Here is a 26,237-nt window from a genome sequence, read left to right on the forward strand (position 1 = left end):
AAGAAAAAAAGAGAAATAGAGAGAAAGAGAGGAGAACATTCTCGGCAAAGGTACCACCCAGAAATCCGGAAACGATACAAAACCAGAAGCGTGATGCAACGAGTTCGAGTTTCGATTAACGAGCTTTTCCTGGCGTTCGACCAGACGTTAACTCTGTACTCGCAGCCACGAGAAATCGGAAAGCAATCTCTTTCTCGGATTCATACCTGTGCAATTTCGTACGTGCTTGATAAAAGCGTCCGTGTTTGTCGCTTAAATGACACGTACGTACGTATCTACATATTTAGGGAAAAGTAAACGTAACTGAATTGCACGAGATTAACATAGAACATTGAATATACGAGATACGCAAGGTGAAAGTTACGCGTGAAAATCGAATGAATCAGCGTGTTTGAAAAGAAATGATAACGCGAGTCGAGAATTCTTTTCTTTTCGATCGACGAAAGAATGGAAAAATATTCGGTGTTAACGAAAATATACACCGTCGTTACTCGAATTACTTTCTAATCGTTTACGTTGCGTAATCGGATATAAAACTTACAATTAGACTTGAAATCTTTTTCCAATGACACAGAGAAAGCAATGAACTTTAAGAAAGATCGTATAAGAGTAACGTAAAGAGGATAAAAAAAAGGGAGAAAGGGAGAGAAAGGTAGGAAATGGTACTCAAAAGTATTCCGAGATAAAGAAGAGAAAAATGCAACGGTGAAAGGTCGAAGAAGACACGTAGTGCCTTCGTATCACGAAGGCTTTGTTAAATGTTTCGATATTCACGGCGAGATTAATTTCTCGTCGGGGCCGAATTCAAAGTATGAAAGAAAAGAAAGGCTTGACGAGAAAGATGAACAATACCGGAATCCTAAAAGGAAAGAAAGGGTATATATATAAATCATGTACATAGAAAGAAAACGAAAGAAAGAGAAAGGGAGGGGGGAGAGAGAGAGAGAGAGAGAAACAAAAAAGTGGGCTGAATAAAAAAAAGAAAAATAGGGAAAAATAGTATTTAAAAAAAAAAAAAAAAAAAAAAACTGACGACGCGATGTGACGAGTTTGTTGGATTGGAAAAATCGTTACTACGATCAGATCGTGTTTCATTGTGCGAACTCGGGAAAAAGAATTAAATGAGAATGAGAAGTCAAAGAGAGAAGGAGAAAAAGAAAAAGGGACAGATATATATACAAAGATAAAGGAAAGCGAAGAAAGAAAGAAAGAAAGAAAGAAAGAAAAGAAAAAAAAAAGGGAAAAAAGAAACAAAAGAGGCCAGGAAGAGTTACGTCGAAAGGGATGTAAACGAACGAGAGCTCACGATTCACCGATTAAAAGAAACGTTTAGCGCGTCAAGAAACGTAGCAATTAGGTTGCCTCTAACAAATCTTGAACCTTTATAACGGGGGAAAAGAGAACTCCGGGCTTTTCGTTCAGATTATTTTCTAAGCGTCCTTCTACCTTCACTTACTACTTCCTCTACCTGTTTTCAGTTCTTTCATTTAACGAGTTCACGATTCGTCGGTTAACAGAAATGTTTTGCACTTTTAAAAAAGTAGCAATTAAGGTGCATCTAACAAATCTTGAGAGAGGAAGAGAGAGAGAGAGAGTTTGGTTTCTCATTTCGATTATTTTCCAAGCGTCCGTCTATCCCCAGTTTTATCCCCGCTCACTCCTTCCTCTACCTACTTCCATTTCTTTCATCCAACTTACACAATTCATCATTAATTATACGGATGCAAGGGTTCACGGGTAAATCGTTTCTTATCTTTCGAGTCCGATAGTTCTACCGAAAGAGAACGCGAAAGAAAACGAAAGACGAATAAAATGTGACTATTCTCTTTTCCGAACGTCAGGAGTGCATCACAGAAGATAACGAGACACTCGACGTACAACTTCCATCGACGACTACGACGACTACGACGACTACGACGTTGGATTGAAGGTGTTCCACTTTTTATGTTTCTTTTTTCTTCAATTCCTCGACCTCGATTACCTATTTATTCTAGATGTATACACGTATACATAGGTACACACAATCACGGAAGAAGTATGTAAGTATCGAGAAAGAGAAGTTCGTGCCTTCTCTCTGGGATCGATTTATTTCGTTGAGGAAAAAGAGAGAAAGAGAGAGAGAGAGAGAGAGAAAAGGACATGGCATAGAGAAGAGAAAGAAGGATCGTGCTTACGGATGCACAAAACCACCCATCCTTTCTTCGCAGTCTCTCCTTTCCTTTATCTCTTTATTTCTATCTCTATTTTTCTCACATACATCTACGTATACATGTACGAGTTTATCCTTCTTCTCCATTTTTTGTTCCCTCTCTCTCTCTCTCTCTCCTTCCCCCAGAGAGCTACGCAAGAATACTGGAAATGTAAAGCGAAGTAAAGGTGTTCGTCAGCTGGAGACAACCGAACGTATGCACTTTTTCTATCGAGGACGAACGAATTTCTCACGTGTCTTGGTTGCTCTCGTTGCTAGCGCAACAATAACGACTCTACGGAATATACCAACACATAGCATTCTTAAGTATCCACGTGTATGCATGTGCGCGATAGTACGTCGATCGCACTTATGCCATAAGAACGGATCAACTAAAATAAGACGAGGTTTCACAGCTCGAGGTGAAAGTCATTTCCAGACGACTACCGTGTTACACGTGGAGGAGACACACATATATCCGCCCTTGGAATCGCGTCGTCTGACTTCTTTTTCTCCTTCGACCCACAGAGAATCCCCTCGATTTCGTAGATGTACTCGCCGATTTCGTTTCGGAAGGAAATCACTTTACGACGATGGAATCTTCGTTTCGAAGGAAATCGAGTAAAGGAAGAGAAACGTCTTTTCTCGTCAAGAAACGTCTTTGTCTTCGAACGAAAGGAATCGAAAGAAAACGAGGAAGCGTCGAGTGAATCGGATTTAAAAGGTATAAGTATATATGTATGTATGGATGTATGCACGTTGCACGTAACTCCTCTATGTCCGGTGAAATCGTGTCAGTACGATACGTGCGCGCGCGCACACACACACGCGCGCGATTACTATCAATTATTAACAAGAAAACGATTAACCAACGCGAAAGAGAAATATAATAATCCGATACATTATTCTCTTTTCGGTGAATTTATGCTATGGCTTTCGAACCGATACTAAATATAAATAAGTAAACAATTCGAGTAATAATTGAACGCGTAATCGTTATCAATTATTTCATTTTAATTCCTACTAGAGATAACTATCTTTCGCATTATAATACGTTAACTAACGTTAATGCGATGACTCTTGAACGATCTAAAAAATAAATATGTAATCGGCTAAACAGTTTGAATATTACACGAACGTACAATCGTTATCTATTATCTCGTTTTACCTTTCGTTGGAAATTCCCACGTTCGGTTATAATATGTTAATTAACGTTAATGCGGTTTGTAAATGTATACGAAAGATAGACTTCATCGATCAATCGATAGATCCTCGATATCATATTTCTTCGTTTTATTAGCACGATGAATTGCGCATGACTTCCTTTTACTACCCATGGAAAATCGAATATCTAACGATTTCTCGATCATGGATGGGATTAAACGCGAGAGGAGATAGGATATAATCGAAGCTTTTCTTTGGATTTGCCTGATCCCGTACCTGTAGCAACGAACAATTGTTAAAGCTATGGCGCGATATAGATGGTATCTAATATGGTGAATCTAATATCGGGACTATATAATATAAAGTTCGTAATCGGTTAACAATCCCATCGGATTACTAAGCTTCTAGGGCTGGCTTTATTCGTACGAATCGTGGATATGCTTCGCAACTATCGTAAACGTAAATTCAAAGACGAGGAAGAGTACGATGAGGGGTTTGATAACAATACCCAAACAATTGCAACGCGTGTGCTCTGTTGCAACTGTGAACTTTATGTATCGCATACGCATACATTTTCTTTTGTTAAAAAATCAGATTAGCGATCGAATAAACCGTTCGAAAAGGTTTTAATCGTTCAAGTACAAAAAACAAGAAAAGAGTTATGGACGAGTTTCCATTCTGTAAAATTTAATCGATCGAGAAAGAAAGGGGAAAGAGATCCATTTTTCTTTTTAACGAAAACCAAGAAACGCATCGATTTTACAATACGGTTGATGTACGAAAGTAGACGAGTTATGCAACGATCTTGTTCCGTTAGAGGCACGATTCAATTTGACCTAGACGTACGATAAAGTAGCGGTTGGAGAACGAAGGATAATTACAGATCCATGATGCATTATGAACGCCCGATGAAATCTCGCAACGTGGATTTTCGCAACCTTCCGATCGCAATTAACGCAAAAGCATTTATTATTTCTGCGTAAGACGACAGTTGGTAGGAATCATCGATAATCTTCTTCGTCGCAACGCGATTAATTTTACGGGTATTAGGCGCGCATATTGGTTAATTCCTATAATCTAATTTTTTCTTCGTCTCTACAAAAAATAATATAACGAAAAAACTCTCATGGTATGATTACGCGATAGACGCAACTTGAGTCTAGCCAAGGTTAACCTTGCGACAGAAACTAATGATTAATTCGACGCGACGAGAAAGAAACTAAATATTAAAAACTAGAAAAAGGAGCGAATACACGAGTACGTGACTTCGAAGTTGCGTGGTGTTACAGAGGATTAACGGAATAAACGAGAAAGATTATCGAACACGGAGTATCCATTATACAGATATCTTTCGAAACAAATCATTCGAGAGTTAGTACTAAGAACGAGTACAAGTTCGAACATATCATTAATGTTTATTCGCTAACAACAGATCTTTCCAGTCGATGGAAGCTTGTGAGCGATCGTTAAGAACGATAGAATCGACGACCCCGATAACAGAGGCGCGATGCAAAAATCTTCTTCTTCGAACGCTCTCAGCGAAATTACGTAACTAGATTTTTACGAGAATTTTCATTCCGTCTACGGGAAGCATCGTGCTCGCGAGTGTCTTTTATCTCTTTGGATGACAAGAAATAAAAGTTGGAATAAAACTAGAAACGAATAAAAGTTTAAAGAACGAAGGGCACGATATCGAAATAAACTAAAGGACAATAAACGAACGCGTGAAAGAGTAAAAGACGGGAAAGACAGAGAGAGAAAAATTAATTAACGAGCGATTCGAACGGTGCGCCTATGGAGACGACGTTAAGTATCGTACAATTTCGATCTATCGAACGATCGAGTATCCAAGGACCCTGTGATGTCTCTATATTTCTTTCTCCTTCTTCCGTAATCAACTTACTGCTCGTAATGGTATCGATCCGACGATGGCAACTTTGTCACAGGAGATAATCCTCCTGATCCGGATTCCGATTCATTTACGTACTATATCGGGATCCTTTTGCTCGTAAGAATTAAAAAGAGAAGATAAAGAAGACAAAAGAGAACAAAAATATTGCGAAAACGAGCCCCTCGACGAATTTTGGTGTTGCTTTTTGTGAACGGGTTGCACGGTTTCCTTCCTCGCTCTTTGAAACTCTTTTTTTCTTCTTTTTTTCCCTTTTCTTTCTTTCTCTTTTTTTTTTTCCTTCACATAGAGGTATCTTTTGTCGAGAACACATACGGACGTCCCCAAGCGGGACGACCTGTCTCGTTACGACACTGTCAGTTGCGAAGAAGGAAAGACAGAGAGAGAGAGAGTCAAAGCTACATAGAACGCAGAAGAGCGAAAAGAGATCGGAGAAGGGAGATGGTGTAGCGACAGAGACTAGACAGTAAGAAAGAGAGAGAAAGAGAAAGATCCGACCCGACCCTTCCAACCCTTTCCCTCGTTCTACCTTTTGTTTTTATTTCTTTCTAACCCGAAGCACAGAACGGAGCAACGGAGCCCACGCTTTATCCAGAGCCTGGCCGCATCTGTCTCTCGGCAACGGTATATTCTCTTCTGCCCGACCCGGCTCCCACCCTTCCTCCCACCCCCATCTCTTCTCTTCAACCTCCTTCTCGACTAAACAGGTTCTCCTGTCACGCCGCGCCGGTTCAACCGTGGTAGACCGGTCTGGGATATACCGCGAACACCAGAATAGAGAGAACCACTCTCGCGGAACTAGAAAACAGGGCCTGAGTCATCGTACACACCGGAGCCCTTCGTTGTCTACTTTAATTTTACTAGGACCGATAGACGTAAACCAGATCAACTAGAGAGGACAGACTTTACACTCTCGATATATCACGCGTTCACATTTAATCGATCCTACAAAAGTTTTCACCGAGATACCGATCGGAATTAATCGCGTTATTAATCGACTTTTTATTTTTCTTTCTTGGTTAACGATAAATATCGTCCACTCGTATATATTATCCAGAGATCGAACGATTAAATCGAATCGAAGAAAATTATATTCGTACTCGTTGTAAAAGTTTGACGATATCTAAAACGAATGAATTCATTATTATGGTCGTTTCTTCGAGCTCTGTAAGAAATAACAATGATAATTTTTTTTTGAGTATCTAAATACGAAGTAAAATTCTTACTTAGATTTTATCCTTCTTATTAAGTACTCACGAAACGATAAAATATATACTCTTAAAGATTGACTTTTAACGTTTCACGTAGAAAGGCTCGTGCTACGATCGAAATGAAAATTCTCTTCTCGACCATAAACTCGAATGAAAAAAACTTTATCTTGAATTTATTAGAAACATCGAGTGCGATGCGAAAGGCAAACTATTCTACTATATACCATGTCGAAAAGCTCTCTCGTTCGAAGAAACGAACTAAACGTTGCACCGGGATCTCCACGTCGAAACAATTAAATCGCGTGGTCCCTATAAATTTATTGAACAACCGAGCACCATAGCCGAGCTTTTCTTTCGTAGCGAATTAAACGAATTTCGGGATCACCATTGGCTCAGCTTTTGTCTTTGGATTAACTGCAACGGAAGTGAGAGAGACAGCACAAATTCGATCGTCGAATTGGAGAGATTTTATAAAAGTCAAACTACGTTTTTAACCATCCTTTTACCATTCCTTTTTCCGCGATAAAAGGATTTAAAAATTACCACGAACTCCGATGTCTCTCTCTCTCTCTCGTTGGTTATCCTTCTCTACTTTATTATTCCATCCAGTCTCGAATATAAAGTCGATAGGAATCGACCTCGACTTCTCGAGGAAGATCAGCATATCGAGGCTTGTCATCATCGAGGATCCTCGTAGCTCTGATAAAATCTCAATAAATATTTTCAACGGCGTAGCATTCTAACCTTGATCTTCGAAAAATAAAGGAGGGAGGGTTGAGATAGAGAGAAAGGAACTATTTCGTAACGCCTAAGGGAATGCCAGATTCGGCACGAAAAGACTCTGAGACCTGCATGTCCTTTGCATTTCAAAATCGTATCGAATCAAATCCATATTTCATGCACGATCCGAAGGACGAAGACGAAGACACGAGTTACTCTCTATCTCGATCTTTTCTCTTACTCGCTCTCTCGTCTTCGCGAAAATTCCGCACGTTCGCGAGATTATTACCATATTCCATTTTGTTTTGTTCTGAAAACAATTCGCTTACCTCTCTCCGTCGATATATGACAACGCGAAAATGTAAGAAAGACAGAGAATCGAAATTTTGAAGGACAGATATATGCACGTACATAACCGCAAGCTAGTTTTGCATTTTTGTCAGTCATCTCGGACATGGACTTTTTGTTTCTCTCTCTCTCTCTCTCTTTCTTCCTCGTCGTCTCTCTTGTACCATCTATATTTCGAATTCCAGAATAAAGAATTCATCCGATTCTGTCAGAATGAAAGTTACGAGGAATCAAGAATTTTCTGCATCTACGCTGAGACAGCAGGAAACCGGGAAATACGGAGAAGAAGATGAGAGTGGAAAGGGACGAAATATATATATATATATATATATATATATATATATATATATATTGCTACATATTGAAATAGCGTCCTCTAAAAGCGACATAACGGAGACCGCAATACATATTATTATATAATAAATACGAGAATGCCACGAACGATAAAAGGATCGCGGTTATAAGGACGTGGGAAAAAAATATATATTCGAATAAACCGAATAAAGGACAAAAAAAAAGAAAAAAGAAATAAAAAATGGGAAAAAAAAGAAACAAGAGACATATAAAAATCCTTGTAATTCCAGAGATAGAATTAATCCTTCGTTTTTTCGCGTTTTGTAGAACTCGTGGCGTTAAACGATCAGATGTCAGACGATGTAAAATACGAAGATTCATTGAAGTTATTCCGCGTAAAAACAATTTAACGGTGGATACGTCAATGACAAACTTTGACATTTAATACGAGTTACATATATTTACATACATGTATGCACGTAAGTGTTCGCATTCCTACGTTTCGATACAGGCGAGCGACATTTGAAACTGTTCCTTGTTTCAATCGATATAACATTTAGAGGATTCTCTCTGTAGATGATATAAAACGTTCCTTTCTTCTTGACGCTTCGCTGCATTCGAAACTTAGCTGCTTTTTCATAGCAACGTTGGATTGAATCGTTCATTTTAATATTCCACCCATTCCTCCAGGCATATAATAATAAACCGTTACTAAATGGCTATTTGAGGCAAGAGATAGGAAGAACGATACGGCGAGAGGGAGACACAGAGAGAGAGAGAGAGAGAGAGAGAGAGAGAGAGAGAGGAAATGAAGGGAAGGGGGAAAGGGAAAGAAATAGCGTGGTCGGGGGACTAGTTAAATTTAAAGGTGGAAGAAATAAAGCAAATAGAGAACGAGAAAAAGGAGATAAGGATAAAAAGGACGAACGAGAAAGGAAAAGAAAGAGGAAAAACCAAGAGACAGGTAGACACGTACAGAGAGCACGAGAGAGAGAGAGAGAGAGAGAGAGAGAGAGAGAGAGAGAGAAACGGAGAGACAGACAAACACGGCCTTGGCTGAAATTTCAACGAAGCTGGGACGTTTTCACGCGAAAATGTCCACCGCGATGGTAGGAACGAGCGACGCGGAAGGAAGCTGATTTTCCACGGTCTGCCGAGGGTGAAACGATTCGCGGAAATTGAGGAGGAGGTATAAAGCCGACCCTTCGGCGTACCGTACCGATGGGTGAGGCCATCTCGAACGAAGGGTGCATCCTCTCATACCGATCGGCCGATCTTTCCCAGTAGCTACTATATACATTCATTCTATCCTCTCTCTTCCTCTCTCTCTCTCTCTCTCTCTCATTCTCTTTTTTGCACGCCCTCGCAGTAAAAATATTTTTAAACTCGGTGCAGCTGCGACGACGATTCACGAGAAGATTTCACATGCAGGGAATCTTTTCGACCGGAAAGTAATCTCTTTTTTCTTCTCCTGTTTTTTCTTTTTTTTTCTTCCTTTTCTTTCCTCTTCGTCCACGTAAATTCGTCGTCAGGGTTAGTCGTTTAAAGAAACTAACGATTTTCAAAAAAAAAAAAAAAAGAAAAAAGGAAGAAAATAAAAAATAAACAGTACTTTGTGCGTAATGATAATACGGAATTCGTCGAATATCGAGAAAGAAAAAAGTCAAAAAGAAATGTATGCGCGTTTCCGACGAATACCGTACCATTTCCAAATGTTCTTCTCGGTATTATTCATATTTTTATTATCTAAAAAGAAACAAAAGATTCTCATCGTGTTTTCATAGAAAAGGAAAAGGAACATAAGTAAATAAATAAAAAAGGCGGAAAGAAAGAAAATAAAAAGGGAAAAAGCGTTTAAAGGGAAATGGAGGGAAAGAAGAGGAAAAAGAATAGATACGTCTTGGTAAATCTCGTACCCACGACGAAAAATAGAATAACTCGCGGTCGCGTGGCCCGTATGGTAAAGACTCTGGGATAAAAAGACACGGATAGAGATAGAGATAAAGATAAAGATAAAAATAAACGTAGACAAAGAGAGAGAGAGAGAGTGAAGTTACTTGAAGGAGTCAGAATCGAGTCGGTAGTTTGTAGAGATCTCGCGAGAATGGGCGAGCACGTGGGAAAACCTTCTCTCGCAAGAACGTTGCAGTCGTGAACAAAATCCTTTCTCCGTGAATGGCCTCGCTTCAAACATTACCCACCTTGGATCGAGTCTACGAACTTTTCTGGAGCGTAGAGAAAGAGAGAGAGAGAGAGAGAGAGAGAGAGAGAGAAAGAGAGATACATAAGTATCTATGCATGCATACATGTAGAGACTTACGTTTTGCCAAGCCCCGTTCCCACTCGCGCGAGCACCTTCGCTCGGTCAAAATACTTTCGCGTCGATCTCTCTAACGTTAACGTTCTGCGATCGGTCGAGGCCTCGAGATTCGACATTCGACCTCCTTCGTTTCGAGTTCCGCGAGTTTGTTGCAGTCGAGTATACCGGCGAGTACGATTTCGATAAGAAACGATGCTCGTTCTTAATCAAGAATTATTTATCTTTATCATCTATCGTAAATCCGGATAGAACTAAACTCTGATTGAACGTTTTTCTCACGTATTCGTCCAACGTTCGATTTCTTTTCGTATATCATGTTTTGCTTACAGAAAATAAATACGAATCAGACGATTCTTAATTAAATTCCGCCCGACGTTCTGGATTTCCTGTATAAATAGTACACAAAAAAAAAGTAAACAGAAAAAGAATGAACGAAAGGACAAGAGCTTTAAATAAGATTTGCTTTACTCGTATATCATATGGTATATACACGCGCACACCTACCCATCTGAGCGCACACACGAACACGCACATGCACAGATTATATTTAACGAGCGTAACAGGGGAAAACGTCGTTATGAATACGCGCGGTCATCGATATGGATTGTCATGAATTAAGGTAATTTTCCTCTTTCCCGTCGCGTTACGTACACGACAGGATGATACCGCAAACGACGTAGTTACAAATCCGCCGACGTATCGAGTGATATTAAAGCGGAATAAAATTTGCATAATGCTTGTGTTTCATTAGCGTCCGCACTCCGCTCACGTACCGATACGCGCCTCCCGAAATTTTGATTCCGCGCATCCGCCGTTGTAATTTCCCTAGGAGCGAGCCCAACGACGCGACAATGTCCGAGTAAGGAAATGAGATTTCGAACAACCTTTGAAAAACGTGATAATAATGATAATGATGACGATGACGATGACGATGACGATAATAACGTCCTCGTCCTCGTTCTTGTTATCTATAGCGGAAGATAACAACAAAAAAAGCAAGCAAAAGAAAAAGATAAAAACAAGATAAAAGTGCGATCAAACACATTGCAAAAATAGAATCGATACTTCGTCCGATGAGAATACATTTCGTTTGTATGCACCTCTCGAACTAAATCCTATTCCTAGTTCCTATAGAAAAAGTTACGAGAGAGAGAGAGAGAGAGAGAGAGAGAGAAATCGTCAAAGTTCTGGTTAGAAAGGTGGGACGAAAAAAAGATGAGAGGGTGGAGAAACGCGATAGAGTGATCACCACTTGCATCCGGTCTACATCAGCGACGAGTAACTGCATTTGCCAGCAACCGGTAATAAACTTTTATCTCGCGATATATGCCCACAAGAAAGCGAAAGAGAGAAAGAGAGAAGCTATTTCTTTTTCTCCTTCTTTCACTTTTTTTCCACGCTCGATCCTTTTCGTCCGAGCTTACGTACATCCATAGATAACTTTATCTTCTGCAATGCAACGCGCAGACGCACGTCACGTAGGATAAAACGCGCGTTAGCACGATGAAAAGAAGGGCTTCGTCCGCGTACGTCACGCCCGGAAGCTAAAAACTTTTGTAGCATGTCACACACACACATACAAACATGTGCGCATGCACGGACATAGATAAATATCCAATTCGTATCATCCGTTTATCATTATCGTAAGGAAGAAGAAGAGAAAGAACATTTTTTTCTTCCTTCCCTCTCTCCTTCCCTCCCACTCTTTTTCTCTCTCCTCTATCGTTTTCATATCGTAATCTTTCCAATGGAATCGTGAAACTATATAAAATACGCAAGTACGTTGCGTAAGAACGAATTGAAAGATTTGTTTTATCGTAATAAAGAAAATAATTGCGTAACGAACTATTGCAGATTAACGCGTTGACTGACTAAAACGGTCTCTTTTTACTCTAAAAATAAAAGTTACGATAAGATTTATTTTATTAGATCAAATCTTTCTCTCTCGATATATATGTATATATGTATACAATTATGATTTGAAATCGTAATATAATAAAGTTGATAAAATTGGACGCTCATGTTGAAACGCAGACACGCTGCGTACAAAGGAATGGGCATAAAAAAGAGAAGTGACGAATCGTTGACAATGGAAAATGAAATAAAGTGACACGAGTATTAGTGGCAGTTTAAACGTAGAACACGCGATGGACGTCTGATGGACATTGGACAACCGTCGGAGAATTCGTTCACGTCCAACGAGACGAGAAGGCAACACGAAACAAACCGAAACATTCACCACTCGAACACTCGAAGCATCCCGTTTAGCCCTTGTCGGTCAAGCTAAATTAGTAAGGCGACCTGGGGCGTGTCTAACGAACTCCCACGAGAAAGAGAAAGATAGTTCAACAAAGTTTCATGTTGTCGTCGTACGTTTTCTAAACTATGCACTGCTACCCGTTCGTGCCTAAGAAGGATGACTCTTCTAAAGTTTTTATCGTGACCTAGTTAACGAAACTTCGTCTTGGTATCCGTTAATGACCTCTCTTTAATATCCCTTCCTTTCGCAAATTTAACGAAGAAACGAGGAACGTCCCAATAACATTTTCTTCGTTCTAAATTTCGTTTAAAAATAATCTGAGTCATGTCATGTTTATGTGTGTGTGTGTACACATATAAATAAAGGTGTATGCACGTAAATACACATTATCGAGTGGTTTTCTATTTACGTGGCCTACCAAGAATTCACGTGATAAAAGCGTCGTGTAACAGTGTGCAAATGCACACACATTAGCGTACGGTATTAATATCAAAAGAGACACGTACCGGTAAACCAGGAAACGCAAAAGCTTTGCCTTCCTGACTGAGTCTATATACGCAATCGTTACGCAAATCTCAAAGCATCCTCGAGAAAGAAACGCGAGCGTGGTCGGTTGACCATTGGTATGCAACTCGCGAGAACGCAAACTCGTGAGGCAATACCGCTTCTAAGTATTAGCAAGGCATTCGTCGGATTTTATACACGTATGTATGTACGTATACATACACACATATATACGTGCTATATATCTCGATAAGGATCGTTCAACGACGATTTACTTTCCTATGAAATCGAGCGTGGCGGCCGAAGTCAACTGGAATCAGAATCACCTTGGCCCGCTTGGGAAGTTTTTCTTCCATTTGATTCGTCGTTCGTGTAATCCCGTATGAATTAAATACCACGATAAAAAGGACGTTGGGACGATAATATTTTCTACAAGTAAGAGAAACAATCCTTTTAAATAATAAATATTTCATAACTCGTAAGAACGATGGTTGTCTTATGATCTTAGTATCGTTTAACTTACGTATATACGTTTATAAAGCGTCCTTTTTATTCGGATCGTCGAATAGAAAATAGATATAAAAGAATATCATTCTATTTATCTTCCTGTACCGAACGAGACGTCATGCGAATTAATCGAAGATCCATCGTAATGTCCTTGCTCCGTAGTACGAAAGGACGAAGCAAAAACACTCTCGACGATGTTATTTACAGATAAGTCGTCCAATGAGATTCCGAATGAAATGTATTCCACTTGGAGGTCATTGTGTGAGTCTCAAGCAGGACGACGACGAGGGTCAAACGCGAAGAAGGTTAAATAAGCTTTAAGAAGAAGCAAGTCGACGAGCGAAGGAGATAAGGAAGATGGTCGAGCTCTGTACGTATACGTATCTTTATGCATTACGTCATAACGTATACTACTCTTTCGTGCGTTTAGATGTATTCGGAAATTAGTTAAAACTCACACAACGACTCACTACCGCAACGACGACCGACTCTCCCTCGTTATTACGTCTCGTCTCGTTTCAAAGATTTGTTTATCAAAGGAATGTGTATATACAATAAGAAACGTAATTTTAAAAGACCTAAAAATAATACGTCCTGCGTACGCTGTGTACCTTAAAGAATCACAGAGATCTTCCGGAGAATATCTTTCCGCCTTGTTTGTCGCATAGAAACGTTTACATTACAAAAGTCACTGCTCCCTTCTTTTCTCTCCCTCTTTCTCTCCTAACGAATAGAAATTCTTATAACCGAGTGCAACACACGGTGAAAACAGCACTTTGCTCTTTTATCTTACAAAGAAAAATTTCAATTATTGAGTTGCGTACGATATACGTATATAACTTTTATGGTCGTTTTCAAAGTTCTCAAGGTTTCATGCGTTTTTTTTTTTTATAAATAATTAGGTATTCCATTGGTGCATAGAACGTTGATATTTTTAAATAAAAACGATTACAAAATATAATATACAATTGCAAAAAAATGATGAATGTGCACGAGAGTTTATAAATATGAAAATGAGGTCGTTTCGTTCTATTTCTTTTTGCAGCTTAAATTTTCTAACTGATAAAGTACGTAAGTAATTAAAAAAAAAAGAAGAAAAAAAAACAGAACGAGATTATACACGAACCATTCAAAACTTTTATTTCAAATGTAAATATTTTGTTTCTTACGATATATACAGTTGTGTATCAAACGATGAGTATCGAAAAAGGAAAAAAGAACGTCCCGTAGACACAGCTGCATCGTAATTCCAAAAACAACGCGTGGAAAGAAAAATGTTTTTCTTATAGCAACGATCTTTTTTTCCCATCGTAACGGAACGCGATTAAAATGATTTTCGTTTTCTATCCAAATAATCCGTGGGATTTAAATCTTTATCTTGTTTATCGAATTGCTGATTACGAGAACGACGATGACGACGCAAATATCGATCGCAAATAATAAATAAAGAGAATTGTAGATAACAATTATATACATAGCATTTTATCTATAAATATATATGTGTATGAAATAAAATAAAATAAAAAAAGAATATTATCCATTAAATCACACATACTCTACACATTGTCTGCCAACGCTTTTATACGGAAAAAATCTATTACAAAGAGAACATAAAAAATCTTATTGGCAAGACGTGTTTGACGCGTTAGTACGAACGAAACGATCCTCCTTGTTGCTTCATGTTACAACGCGAAGAAATGATATTCGCCATCAATACGATCGAATTCGTGGTGTCAGATAAAGCACGTAATATCGAAACAGTTACGAGTCTTTAGGTCGATCGAATGTCACGACCCGTCTGATGATAAATCTTTTTAACGCGATGAAAGGGACACGAAAGAGACGAGAGAAAATTCTTTCTCCATTTCTTTTTCTCCGATATAGACTAGATTACTAGAAAATAATATGTTAAGAAATAATATATTGAGAGAAAAAAAAAAAGATGAAAGAGAAAAAGCACGGGAGTAAGCGAGCATGTAAACATATTTATCGTTTATTATCTATTATAAAAAAAAGAAAAAAAAAAGGAAAAGAAAAAAAGTTCGTTCTCGTTCATTCATCGAGGATAAAATTTGCGAGAGTTATTATAGTCGTATAGTTGTTGAATTGCGATGATAAAAGAGAAAGAGAAAAAGAGAAAGGATAAATATTTTACTCGTTTTATTGCAAAAGTGATAACATTTCAGGCTCAATGAATATTTGTAATCAATATACCCGAATACTGTAAACGAATTCGTCGTGATTGATACTTTGATCGTCGATCAATTTTACGAATCGTATACAGCTAGCCAAGCGATAAAAAATTATTCGTCGCTATTAACCGATTGGTATAAACAAATGGTACTCTTTAAAGCACGACGATAAGAAGTGAAGTAAAAAAAAAAATTACTAAACAAAATTACCAAACAAAATAACTATGAAATAAATAAAGAGAAAAAAAAAGAGGAAAAAAAAGACATTAATTGAAAGAATACGCGCAAGATAAAGAACGTTTAATCCGATATAAAGATATATTAGATGTACGACGTTAGATAAATCTGTGTGCGTTGGAATCGTTGCCGGTTGAACGACGACTCCCCTTATATTTTTCTTCATAATACTAAGTAATAATCTCGGAGACGATTACGTAATAACCGATCCATCTAAACCTTAACGCATCACTGTGCTACAATGAACGGTACTAAAAAAAGAAAGAAAAAAAAAAGAACGACAATTAAGTTGGTACTTCGTTAAAACTTTTATCTCTCTATATACACAATATATATGTATATGTATATACATGTACATGTGTTAAACTTCGACCTTAATGTACAAAAAAGAAAGAATAAAAAGGAAGAATAAAAGGAAGAAAGATAAAAAATGCGTTCGAATTAACGAGTTTCAAGTGATAAGTTATATTCGCGAACACGTTTCGCGACGAAAGAAAGAGACTGGCCCTATGGTAAAAACTATCTTGATTGCGCTATTTAACACCACGAGAGAAATCTTTGAGCGAAGAGAAAAAAGAAAGGAGGACAAAAAAATGAAAAAGAAAGAAAGGAAGAAAATGAAGGAGAGAGAGAGAGACAGAGGAAAAGAAAGAGTAAGAGAGTAAGAGAGAGAGAGAGAGCACGACGGATAAAATATTACGGAGGGGCTGTTCTTGAAAGAAAGAAATGTAGCTAATTACTTTGAATATACTCCCGCGCAGCCGCCATTATAGTCTCTCTACGAAGAGCTACTACCTTGGCATGCACCACCGAGGCAACTCGATACATCATTTTAGACTCGGAACTATCATATGTTCCGGGAAATTACGTCGTTACTGCGAAACTTCCAAGATTCTCTGCTACGCCGAAAGAAAGCCGCAAAGGCAGAAGAAGCGCGGAAATGATGTTCAAGGAAGAACTTTAGTGCTATTCCCTATCACGAACAACCTCTATCGCATTCCCATAACGTTAATTTACTGTCCACCATTAACGGATCGATAGCTCAGAAAAGAGTATAACGGTTTAATCTAAAACTCCAAGTTTTTAGCCTTTCATGAAGGAACACTTTCCTGGAGCAACGTTTGGAACGTTCGGAATAAATGTATCTACTAAAAATCGCTCGTTAAATGTGATAGAGTACTTACGATCAATTTATCGTCGACATGCTTTTTTTACTCTATATTCATAGATATATGTATCTAATGTATATTTATAAATTACGTAACTAATATACCGCCCTCGAGAGACCGTTCGATCTAATTCGAGTAAAGAATATTCTGGCCTCGATCATTAAAAATATTTCAACGTACGATTTAAATTTGAAATAATCTTCGTAATCTATGTATCCGTTTTAATTCCAACGTTTCCAACACAATAAAAAGTCATTCATTAGCAATAGAACAATCCCGATGGCCTTCGAGTCGAGGCCGCGTACGTTTAACGTCGGTAGCGAGTCTCGATGCTGAAAGACAGATAGAAAAAGAAAGAGAGAGAAAAAAAAAAGAAAAATGATTAAGGAAGAAGAATAAAGAAGGAAAAAAACTAACCTGTCCGTGATTGTCGAAGCCGTGTTTCTCGGCGATCTCGGTTGCAGCTTCTACTCCTTCCGGTACATGGACCGCGAACTGATTCGAGTAGATGGGCACGGGCCGTGCACGAGGACGGGCTTCTGCTTCTGACTTTATCGGTGCACCGACCAGCAGGAAGCACACCAAGGTCACTCTGACGATCATCTCGTCGTCGTTACCGTCGACGAGCGAGGACTAACCGCGCGACACGCCGACGACAAGGACAATTACGAGCGTTACACGACTCGTCGACTAGTGGGAGAAAGAGAGAGAGAGAGAGAGAGAGACAGACAGACAGACAGAGAGACAGAGAGAGAGTGCGAGAGAGAGAGAGAGAACTCGATTTCCTCCCACTCCGTATCTATCTGTCTCTATCCGTATCTCTCTCTCTCTCTCCTTTACCACACTATCTATCTCTGTCGCACCTCCTCGATAAATTTCTCCGTTAAACGCGAAGTAGTTTTCGGCACACGTACGATTATTATCGCGAGACGAAATTTTTCTTCTTTCTTCGCTTTTTTTATTTTTACTAAGCGACACCGCACTTTATATTTCGTTTCTTCTTTTATCCTCCTCGCGGATCCAAAGACGATGATGGCGACGCGTAAGAATCGATGAACGAATCCGACTTATTCCTTGCGTATCAAGCGGACGAATTTGTTACTGGCGAGATTTGGATAACGTTGTTCCTCCTCGGTGGTGTTGGCTCGCTCGGCTTATCTGCAACACGAAACGAAGGAAAACCGCAGATTAGCGATGCGAACTGTTGGAAAACCGCAGCATGGAGAAACCACCAAGAAGACGGGTCCGATCTTCGCGTCGGTTTCTATGGCAATTTTCCTTCCGGTCGCGTAATCGTTTCGTTCCTTTTTTTTAATTTTTATTTTTATTTGTATTATCAAAGGAACTCGTACAAACCGCACCTAGGGACGACAAGCGCGGCGCATTCTTTTTGTTCCTTCGAGTGGAATAATCGAAACGAAACACTTTGATATCCCGATGAATTTTTCATCAACGAAGAAAGATAACAGAAACAAAAAGCGTAAGAATAAAAGAGAAAAGAGAAGAAAGAAGAATGAAAGAAAACCGTTGCGACGGAAATATAATTCGGTTTAACGCCATTCTGATACGTTTCCGTATTATCGAGGCAAAAACTACGAATCAAATCGTTTCTTTATCATCCTGATATTCCACTTTTTCTTTATAGATACTCTTTCGCATATTCGAACGATAAAAGAAATATCAGGTAGATACATATTTTGGTGTTCACTATGTGAAAACAAAAACAAACAAAAAAAAGAAAGAAAGAAAAAAGAAGAACGTAAAACCAATAAAAAAATTAATAAAAATAGTCTCCCTATCAAACGTTCCTCTTGGCAAGCTTGACGGCTCGTATAAATTGAGTTTTTCGACGTGTCGTTCGCGTGCTATTCCCAAAAATAGAAACGTTACGAGTGAGTATTAGTTTCGTACAACTTTTTCGAGAACGTTCGGCGATATTAATTTAGTGGAAAAAGCGACCGTAACCGATGACGATGAATTCGTCGAGGGATGGAAGTTTTGGGATCGCGGGACTCAATCCAGACTGTCGATAAAATTCGTAGAAGTTGCCGAATGTTATTCTATGCTATCGTAACCATGAGCGAATCTCGTTCGTAGATGATAATAAGCACATATAACGCATCCACGGAATTTCAACTATTCAATATATACAATAGGAACGCTCGAGCAAACGTTTGCTAATGAAACGTGTTAACAATCATCGAGGCCTGTGTTGATCGTTAAGATTAAATTTTCAAATGTCCATTCTCCCTGGCTCTATCTCTCTCTCTCTCTCTCTCTCTTTCGCATAAGCTTCGATATATCGTCCGAGTCCACGGTAGTTCGATCGCTAGCTCGTCACCAGTATTTCATAATATATTCTGTTCCCATTTTCTCTGTATTTACCAAACTGTTCTAGCGTAATTCGATGGCTTAGGCGTATGGTAATCTCTCTCATCTCATCATCAGTGATCTTCGATAGTTACAACGCTCCCAGGCTAATTAATAGCTTTCGATGTATAAATCATCGGTTTCGTGGTCGATGATCAGACTGAGTGAATTTGTGTGTGCGTGCGTGTATGTGTGAAAACAAACGATAAGCTCGCTAGTTTAGAGATCGTGGCAAAGCGCAGCGGCTTAACGCACTCGTACTTTCGACGATCGGGGCATCTGGGGTAAACAGAAGCAAAGTTTAGTCGAAGGGAACCAGCCAGATAGATACATAGATCGATAGATAGATAGAGAGAGAGAGAGAGAGAAATAGATAGATAGATAGATAGAGGAAGGGCTTAATGCACTCGTCGAAACTCGGGGAAAGCTTCAAACGAGACGTACAAACGTATGTTGCATGTATGTATATAGCTTACGAACGTAAGCTCGAGATGATCCAGTTTCGATCGAGTGCGACTACGTGCGAGATGCAATACGTATTCCTCAAAGTTTCACGATTTGCGTGGATTCGTGTCGGAGATAAAGAGGCAGCTAAATTAACGCGCAGATGTCATTGACGATAATGAATTACATTGGGATAGTAACCGAAAGCAAATCCAAGGAACAAATATCGCCTTCCTCTTCAAACTCACGATATAGATATAAAAATCGACTTCGTTTTGATGTAAATATTTTATCCGAGTTCTTTAATTACATGCCACACGGAATAACATTAAATAAGTTCGGACATGTTGAAAGCTCGTACCGTCGATGGTTCATCATTGTTCGTTCGACGAGCACGAAGATGAAGCGTCGATTTCGCTAATAGAACATTCCAATCAATTCTATAAACGCTCACCATCGTTTTTCAATACGTTTGCATCGATTAATACGTATCGAAGGCACGTGGATCGACTTTCATTGGTAACACGATTTATCGTTATTTCTCATGAAAAGTTATTACACGTTGTTACGTTGAATCGACATAAATAAAAAGACCATTCGAGTTAGTTTTGGCACTTTACGAAATATCATTGTTAGTTTTCTTTATAATCGGTAATGATCGAATTTAACTAAAAATATCTGTGAAAATCGATATTAACATTGTCATTTCGAGACTATTGAAAAAATCATTTGGCGTTGGATTTGGTAGTAAAAAGAACAATTTTGTTAACTACGTTGGTAAGTAGATTTCTGCCAAACAATATTCGATTTGATGCGATAAATTTTAACGGCATATAGTGATCCCCGAGTGAAAGGAGGTCAATGGCTGGCTCAAAACAGGCAAAAGGCCGGTCGAGGCGAGTATGTGTGTGTGTGTGTATATATATATATTTGTATGTATGTACGTACGTCGACGAGTACCTATCTCGAATTGGTCGAAACTTTCTCGCGAAATCGGCGTAACGCAAAGCACTGTACGATTGTACGCGTCCGTAACAAACTCGACAAATTTGAAAACTCGATTGTAAAAGCGAACACCGAAAATGTGTTCGATCCCAACAAATTTTTTTCCATTCCGTTATGTAACCAAGCACGAATAGAAATCGGAGACTGGACCAAAGGTAAGAGTCGATGTAATTATTTAGGCATATGCGGAAATATATGTACATATGTATGTATGTATATTCGACGGAAATATATAAGCATCGAAGTCAGGATGCTAAATTGATATTTTGTAGAAAGAAAAAGGCAAACTAAATCTTTCCGGGACCGAGGATTCCCGAGGATTTCGTTAGCGTATATTTTAAGAGAAGGTGAGGTGGTGGAGAAGGAAAAGGGAAACGATTTGAGAGCTTCAAGTCAAACGAACGTCACCGTTTGACTTCAAACGTTGGAAGCGAGATATTACATTCCTGATATCACGCTTAAAGTATTGAAATCCGAAACCTCGAAGGTATCGAGAATTTCTGCGCACGTATTTACGAATGTCGTTTACGTTGCACTAGTTGGAGATAAGCGAGTACGTAAAAGGGATTTTAACTTTAGTTGATAAATCGTTGGACGGTTCATTAATTAAACTGACGTAACGATGAAATAAATACTTTCTATCGTTTCTGAATATTCTCGCTACGTCAAGGATACAACCTCCGAGAGAAACGTAATCGAATAGAATTATAATAAAAAATGGAAAAGATCATTCTTTATACGAGGAAAGAAACAAGAAAAAATCAATGTTCGTTCGGTCGATTTTTATCTACGGAAGAGATAATAAAGCATTAAATATCGTTATCGATCGATTAGATCAACGCTCGGTCTTTTTTACTTATTGCAAAGAAAAAAAGTTGAAAAAGTCGAAAGTACTTAATTAAACGATTTTGAGTGGCTTACTCGAGTAGCTATTAAGTTCGACGATGTGGAGCGTCAAAGAAAGGGAGAACATATGACATGGAGGAAGAGCAGAGAGGAGAATCCAGAGAGAAACAGAGACAGAGAGAATAAGAGAGGGAGAAGCAAAGAGGGATTAGCTGGCGTAAGCGCTACGCAGCGTTATTCAATAGACACTCTTTCTGCTAATAGACTAGTATCTTACACTTGATATTGATGACGTCAAGACGGCTAGAGGTTATTTTTAGTTAGGCGTTATGCGAATCACTAGTAATTTCGTAGCTGTCTTGCTAGGAAAGACGAGAAAGAGACAGAGAGAGAGAGAGAGAGAGAGAGAGAGAGAGAGAGAGAAATAAGAAGGAATTGCAGAGCGTTTCCATGTGCAAAAAGTTCGAGTAACCGTCCTCGACCGAGAATTGTGCGAATTTCCGTTCTAACGTATAAAACGTTAACGAGAGAGTGAGAGAGAAGGTGAATAAACTCTTGTCGTACGTCACGAGACGAAGCGAATAGTATATAGTCGAGCAAAATGCTATCTACCATTTACGGTGACACGTGGACCATGAGAATTTCTGTCACGTGCCATCCAACTCGCAATAACCATACGGTCGGTCGGTCGGTCGGGCCGAAATTATGAAACCTCCCGGCGACGATGGCGCGTCGACGAAATTAGCATAGCAAATTCGAGGCCATTAGGAGATTCGTAAAGAAATTTTTAGGATTATTCCGACTGGTAACATTCACATATAAATAGAGAGAAATAGAAAGAGAAAAAGAGGCTTTTAATAGATTATCGCATAGATATTAAACTCGTTCGACTCTCGAAAGGGAAAGCACCGATGAGATAGCGTTAACACTTGGCAAAAGTGGGAAGCTTTTGCTTTACTTTCCTCCTTCCTCCGTTTAGCATTTCGTTTTCCCCCCGACGCTCGGCTATTAACTAATTAATTATAACGCATATCGCGGCTATTGCTCCGACAAAGTTTTCCTAATTAAGATTATTAATTAAAGAAGAGCAGAGGAAAATCTCTGGAATCTTTTGTAATCGGCTTTTTGTCTAGGTCCAAGCACGGGATGGCCATTCTCGATGGCCAATTAGCACGCGTGATTACGGGAAGCCAGTGAAAATCCACGAAAAAGAGATACTTTTTCGCCGTCGTTTTCCTCTTTCCTTCTGGTATCTACTGCGAGGTAATCCCTTTGTGATCCTGACCGGACTCAAATTCCTATCTTTTTTTTTTTTTCTTTTCTTTTCTTTCCATTGTCAAAAAATTGGGGAAAAAAAAAACTATCTGTGAAATTTCAAATCTCTACCTCTACTTTTGAGAAAAATATGGATAAAAAAAACTTTATCATTTTCTTTTTTTTTTGTTACTACTTAAGATATAAACGCACAAAAAAGCCAGATAGCTTCATCAAACCCCTTAAAACTTTCTAAGTCACGCCCACTTCAAACACCATATACCACGCCCATTTCAAACACCATGTACCACGCCCTTCAAAACACCATACACCACGCCCTCTCCAAACACCATAGATCACACCCACTTCAAACCCTATAGGCCATTCTCCCTCCAAACGGTTACAGAGCACATCCAATTCGACTCCCATATCTTCAGCTCTCTCTCCAACTCCTATATACCACGCATACCACACCCCTTCTAAATCCCATAGATCGTTCCCTCTCCAAAATACTTAAGCCATGCCCTCGCTAAATCCCTTAGAACACGCCCCCTTCAAATCATTTCAATTATCTTAAATAGTAATCGAAAAAAAATTGACAAAGTTTAAAATTTGTATTCCTCGAATGTCGTCTCTAACAAAGGACACTTTTTAACGAACAATAAAAAAAAAAAAAATTGAGAGGGAGATCACTCGGCTATGTTTACTTTTCTAAAGTCTCATTATCACGAATCGATTCGAATGTTTCTACTTCGAATATATCCAATGTAAATTGAAAAGCATTAACATCGCGTGTAACTAACGAGTTACAGAAGGAAATGGGATATGCATGCACGGCATTCGCGGGTTTTCGACTGCCAAACATTCGACTTCGATATCTCTGTAGTCGAGCGTAATTTCGACCGATAGGTTATTACCCTAGCGAACATATCAAACTAGGGAAGCGTGATAGACAAAATAGGGAGAGGAGTTGAAGGAGTAGAACGGGTTAGACGGAGTTTCGTAACATTTGCTTACTACGGCCGATTTAGCATAGAAATGTCGTACGACGTTATATACCATTCTGAAAGAGATTTCTTTACGAAGAACTTAACTATTAACGACGCACTCTCCCTTAATGCAATCTACGTCTACATACGTATGCATAATCTATGATGTATGTATACCCACGTACAATATGCCTTACGCATCCGTTTCAACGGGAGGAACGAAAATATAAGCGTACGCAGAATAGAAAAAGAATTTATCTGGCTGGATTCGTCATTAATTAAGAAATCTTTAATCTTTCTCACGTTTTTTTTTCTTTTCTTTTCTTTTTTTTTTTATCTTCTTCTAATGCGAAACAGATTGTCGTGATTACTAAACGAAATAAAAAATCCTTCGAACGAAGAACCTCGTTCCGTACTTTTTTCTTTCTTTTTTTTTTCTTCTACTTCTTTATCTTCCTCCCTCTCTCTCTCTCTCTCTCTCTCTCTCTTTTATTATCTATAAAGACAAACTATACTAAAGAGAGTGACTCGACACAAAAAGAAATATATATATATATATATATATATAGGGATCTAGTATCCTCGAACAATCGACTTTTAATATTGGCCCTTCCAGTTCGCCATAGTTGAGTATTCCGTTGGGCGAAAATTCGCTTCTCCGAAAGTTTTCTGCGAGGGAGGAGGGGAAGAAAGGAAAAAGAAAAGAGGACGAGACGAAGGAAAGTTAGGAGCACTTTAACGATATATAAAATCACTTCTCGTCCTAGTCTGAAAAAGTTTTTCAAGAGGACGCTCGAGCGCACGTGCCAGTTGAGTTTTCGTCGTCGTCGTCGTCGTCGTCATCGTCGTTATCGTCCTCGTCGTTGTCGTCGTTCGCGACAGGCGAAACGAATTAATGATTCTACGGTGGCCGCGATGACGACAACGAACGAGTAAATAAATATCCCTGGATCTGGTACGTAAGAAAAAGGTATTTAATTGCGTTAATGAATATTCATGATACGTAGGAACTAACGTGCCCGTATCTTTCTGCAATGACAACAACGAGGATAAACGATCGAACCAATTTAAGTAACACTTTCGTTCTGACACACAAACATTCTGCTATAGCGCTTTAATATATAAAATCGTTTCTTCCTCTTTAATTCTCGTTAAAATTCTAATATGCTAATACGACGTATCATATTATAGTATTTATATATTGTTTCGTTAATATCATATTACTGATCGTTCGGAAATTACACATTTCACTTTTATATATTTTATACGTTTCGTATTTTTTAATTGTTTTTATAATAAATAGATATATTACTGCGTAATTATCAAATTGCACATACGTACTATATCGATAAATTATTAATATGGTACATTTGATATTTACTATATATATATATATATTATATCTAGCACAAATATCGGATAAAATATTTTCAGTGAAAGCTATGAAAGAATTTCGAAGCGCAAACGGTGTCGATTTATTTTTTTGGCACATTCTTGGGTGAGCCAAAAATATATAATAAAAAAAAAAGGATCTGCTCTCGAGTTTTGGCAAAGATCGATGGTACGCGAGGCAGCTGTGAAAAATAAAAAAAGAGAAAAAAAGAGAGGGGGAGAGAGAAAAAAGGAACAGAAAAAAAATAAACGAAAGAAATTCGAACGGATGAGGCGAATAGTAGTTTCGCGAAAAATCACGTATAAATTATATAATTTGTCGACAGTGGGATAAACGACGGTTAACATCGCCTCGAATGTGTGAAAACACGCGGGTCGTGTTCAACTGGACCATACAAACTCTCTATATGCGTTTTTTCACTTTCCGCTCATGCGGAACTTGCTTTTACTTTATTTCTTTTATGCTTTTTACTTTTTTTCTTTCTAAATTAAAACAAAAAAAAAGTCCGTCCTTAGTTACAGTTAGCTCTTCGCAACAAACAGCGAAGCGTGAGATAGAAATACAGAGAGAGAGAGAGAGAGACTGAACAAAGACTGGTAGGAATGAGATATAACACGTTAGAACGTGAGAGGCTAAATCGAGAAATTCCTTTTCGTTCGTGTAAAGCGTAATTACGTATATCAAGAGTCACGTTGCTGAGAGGAGGGATAAAGAGGAGTGAGAGAGAGAGAGAGAGAGAGAGAGAGAGAGAGAGAGAGAGAGAGAGAGAGAGAGAGAGAGAGAGATCAAGAAAAAGAGATAGATGGAGTATGGAAGGTGTAAACATTACTTTACCTCCGTACGAATTTCGTAGAAACGAGAAAAAGATGAGAAAAAAAGAGACGGAGAGAGAGTAGCAACGGAAGATGGAGAT

The 26,237-nt window shown here is 38.7% G+C and overlaps 1 protein-coding gene across 2 annotated transcripts in view; it reads right to left on the reverse strand.

Moving 5' to 3' along the window:
* Positions 1–26,237, reverse strand: part of LOC127071645 (furin-like protease 2) — a 318,998-nt gene that overhangs the window by 289,804 nt on the left and 2,957 nt on the right. For both annotated transcript variants that reach the window (XM_051011160.1, XM_051011161.1), the window contains exon 2: positions 17,441–18,181. In XM_051011160.1, coding sequence (XP_050867117.1) covers positions 17,441–17,626 — 186 coding nt within the window. In that variant the 5' untranslated portion in view covers positions 17,627–18,181. The remainder of the gene's footprint in view (positions 1–17,440; positions 18,182–26,237) is intronic.

Source organism: Vespula vulgaris, chromosome 22 (assembly GCF_905475345.1).
Source record: "Vespula vulgaris chromosome 22, iyVesVulg1.1, whole genome shotgun sequence".
NCBI classification, from domain to species: domain Eukaryota; kingdom Metazoa; phylum Arthropoda; class Insecta; order Hymenoptera; family Vespidae; genus Vespula; species Vespula vulgaris.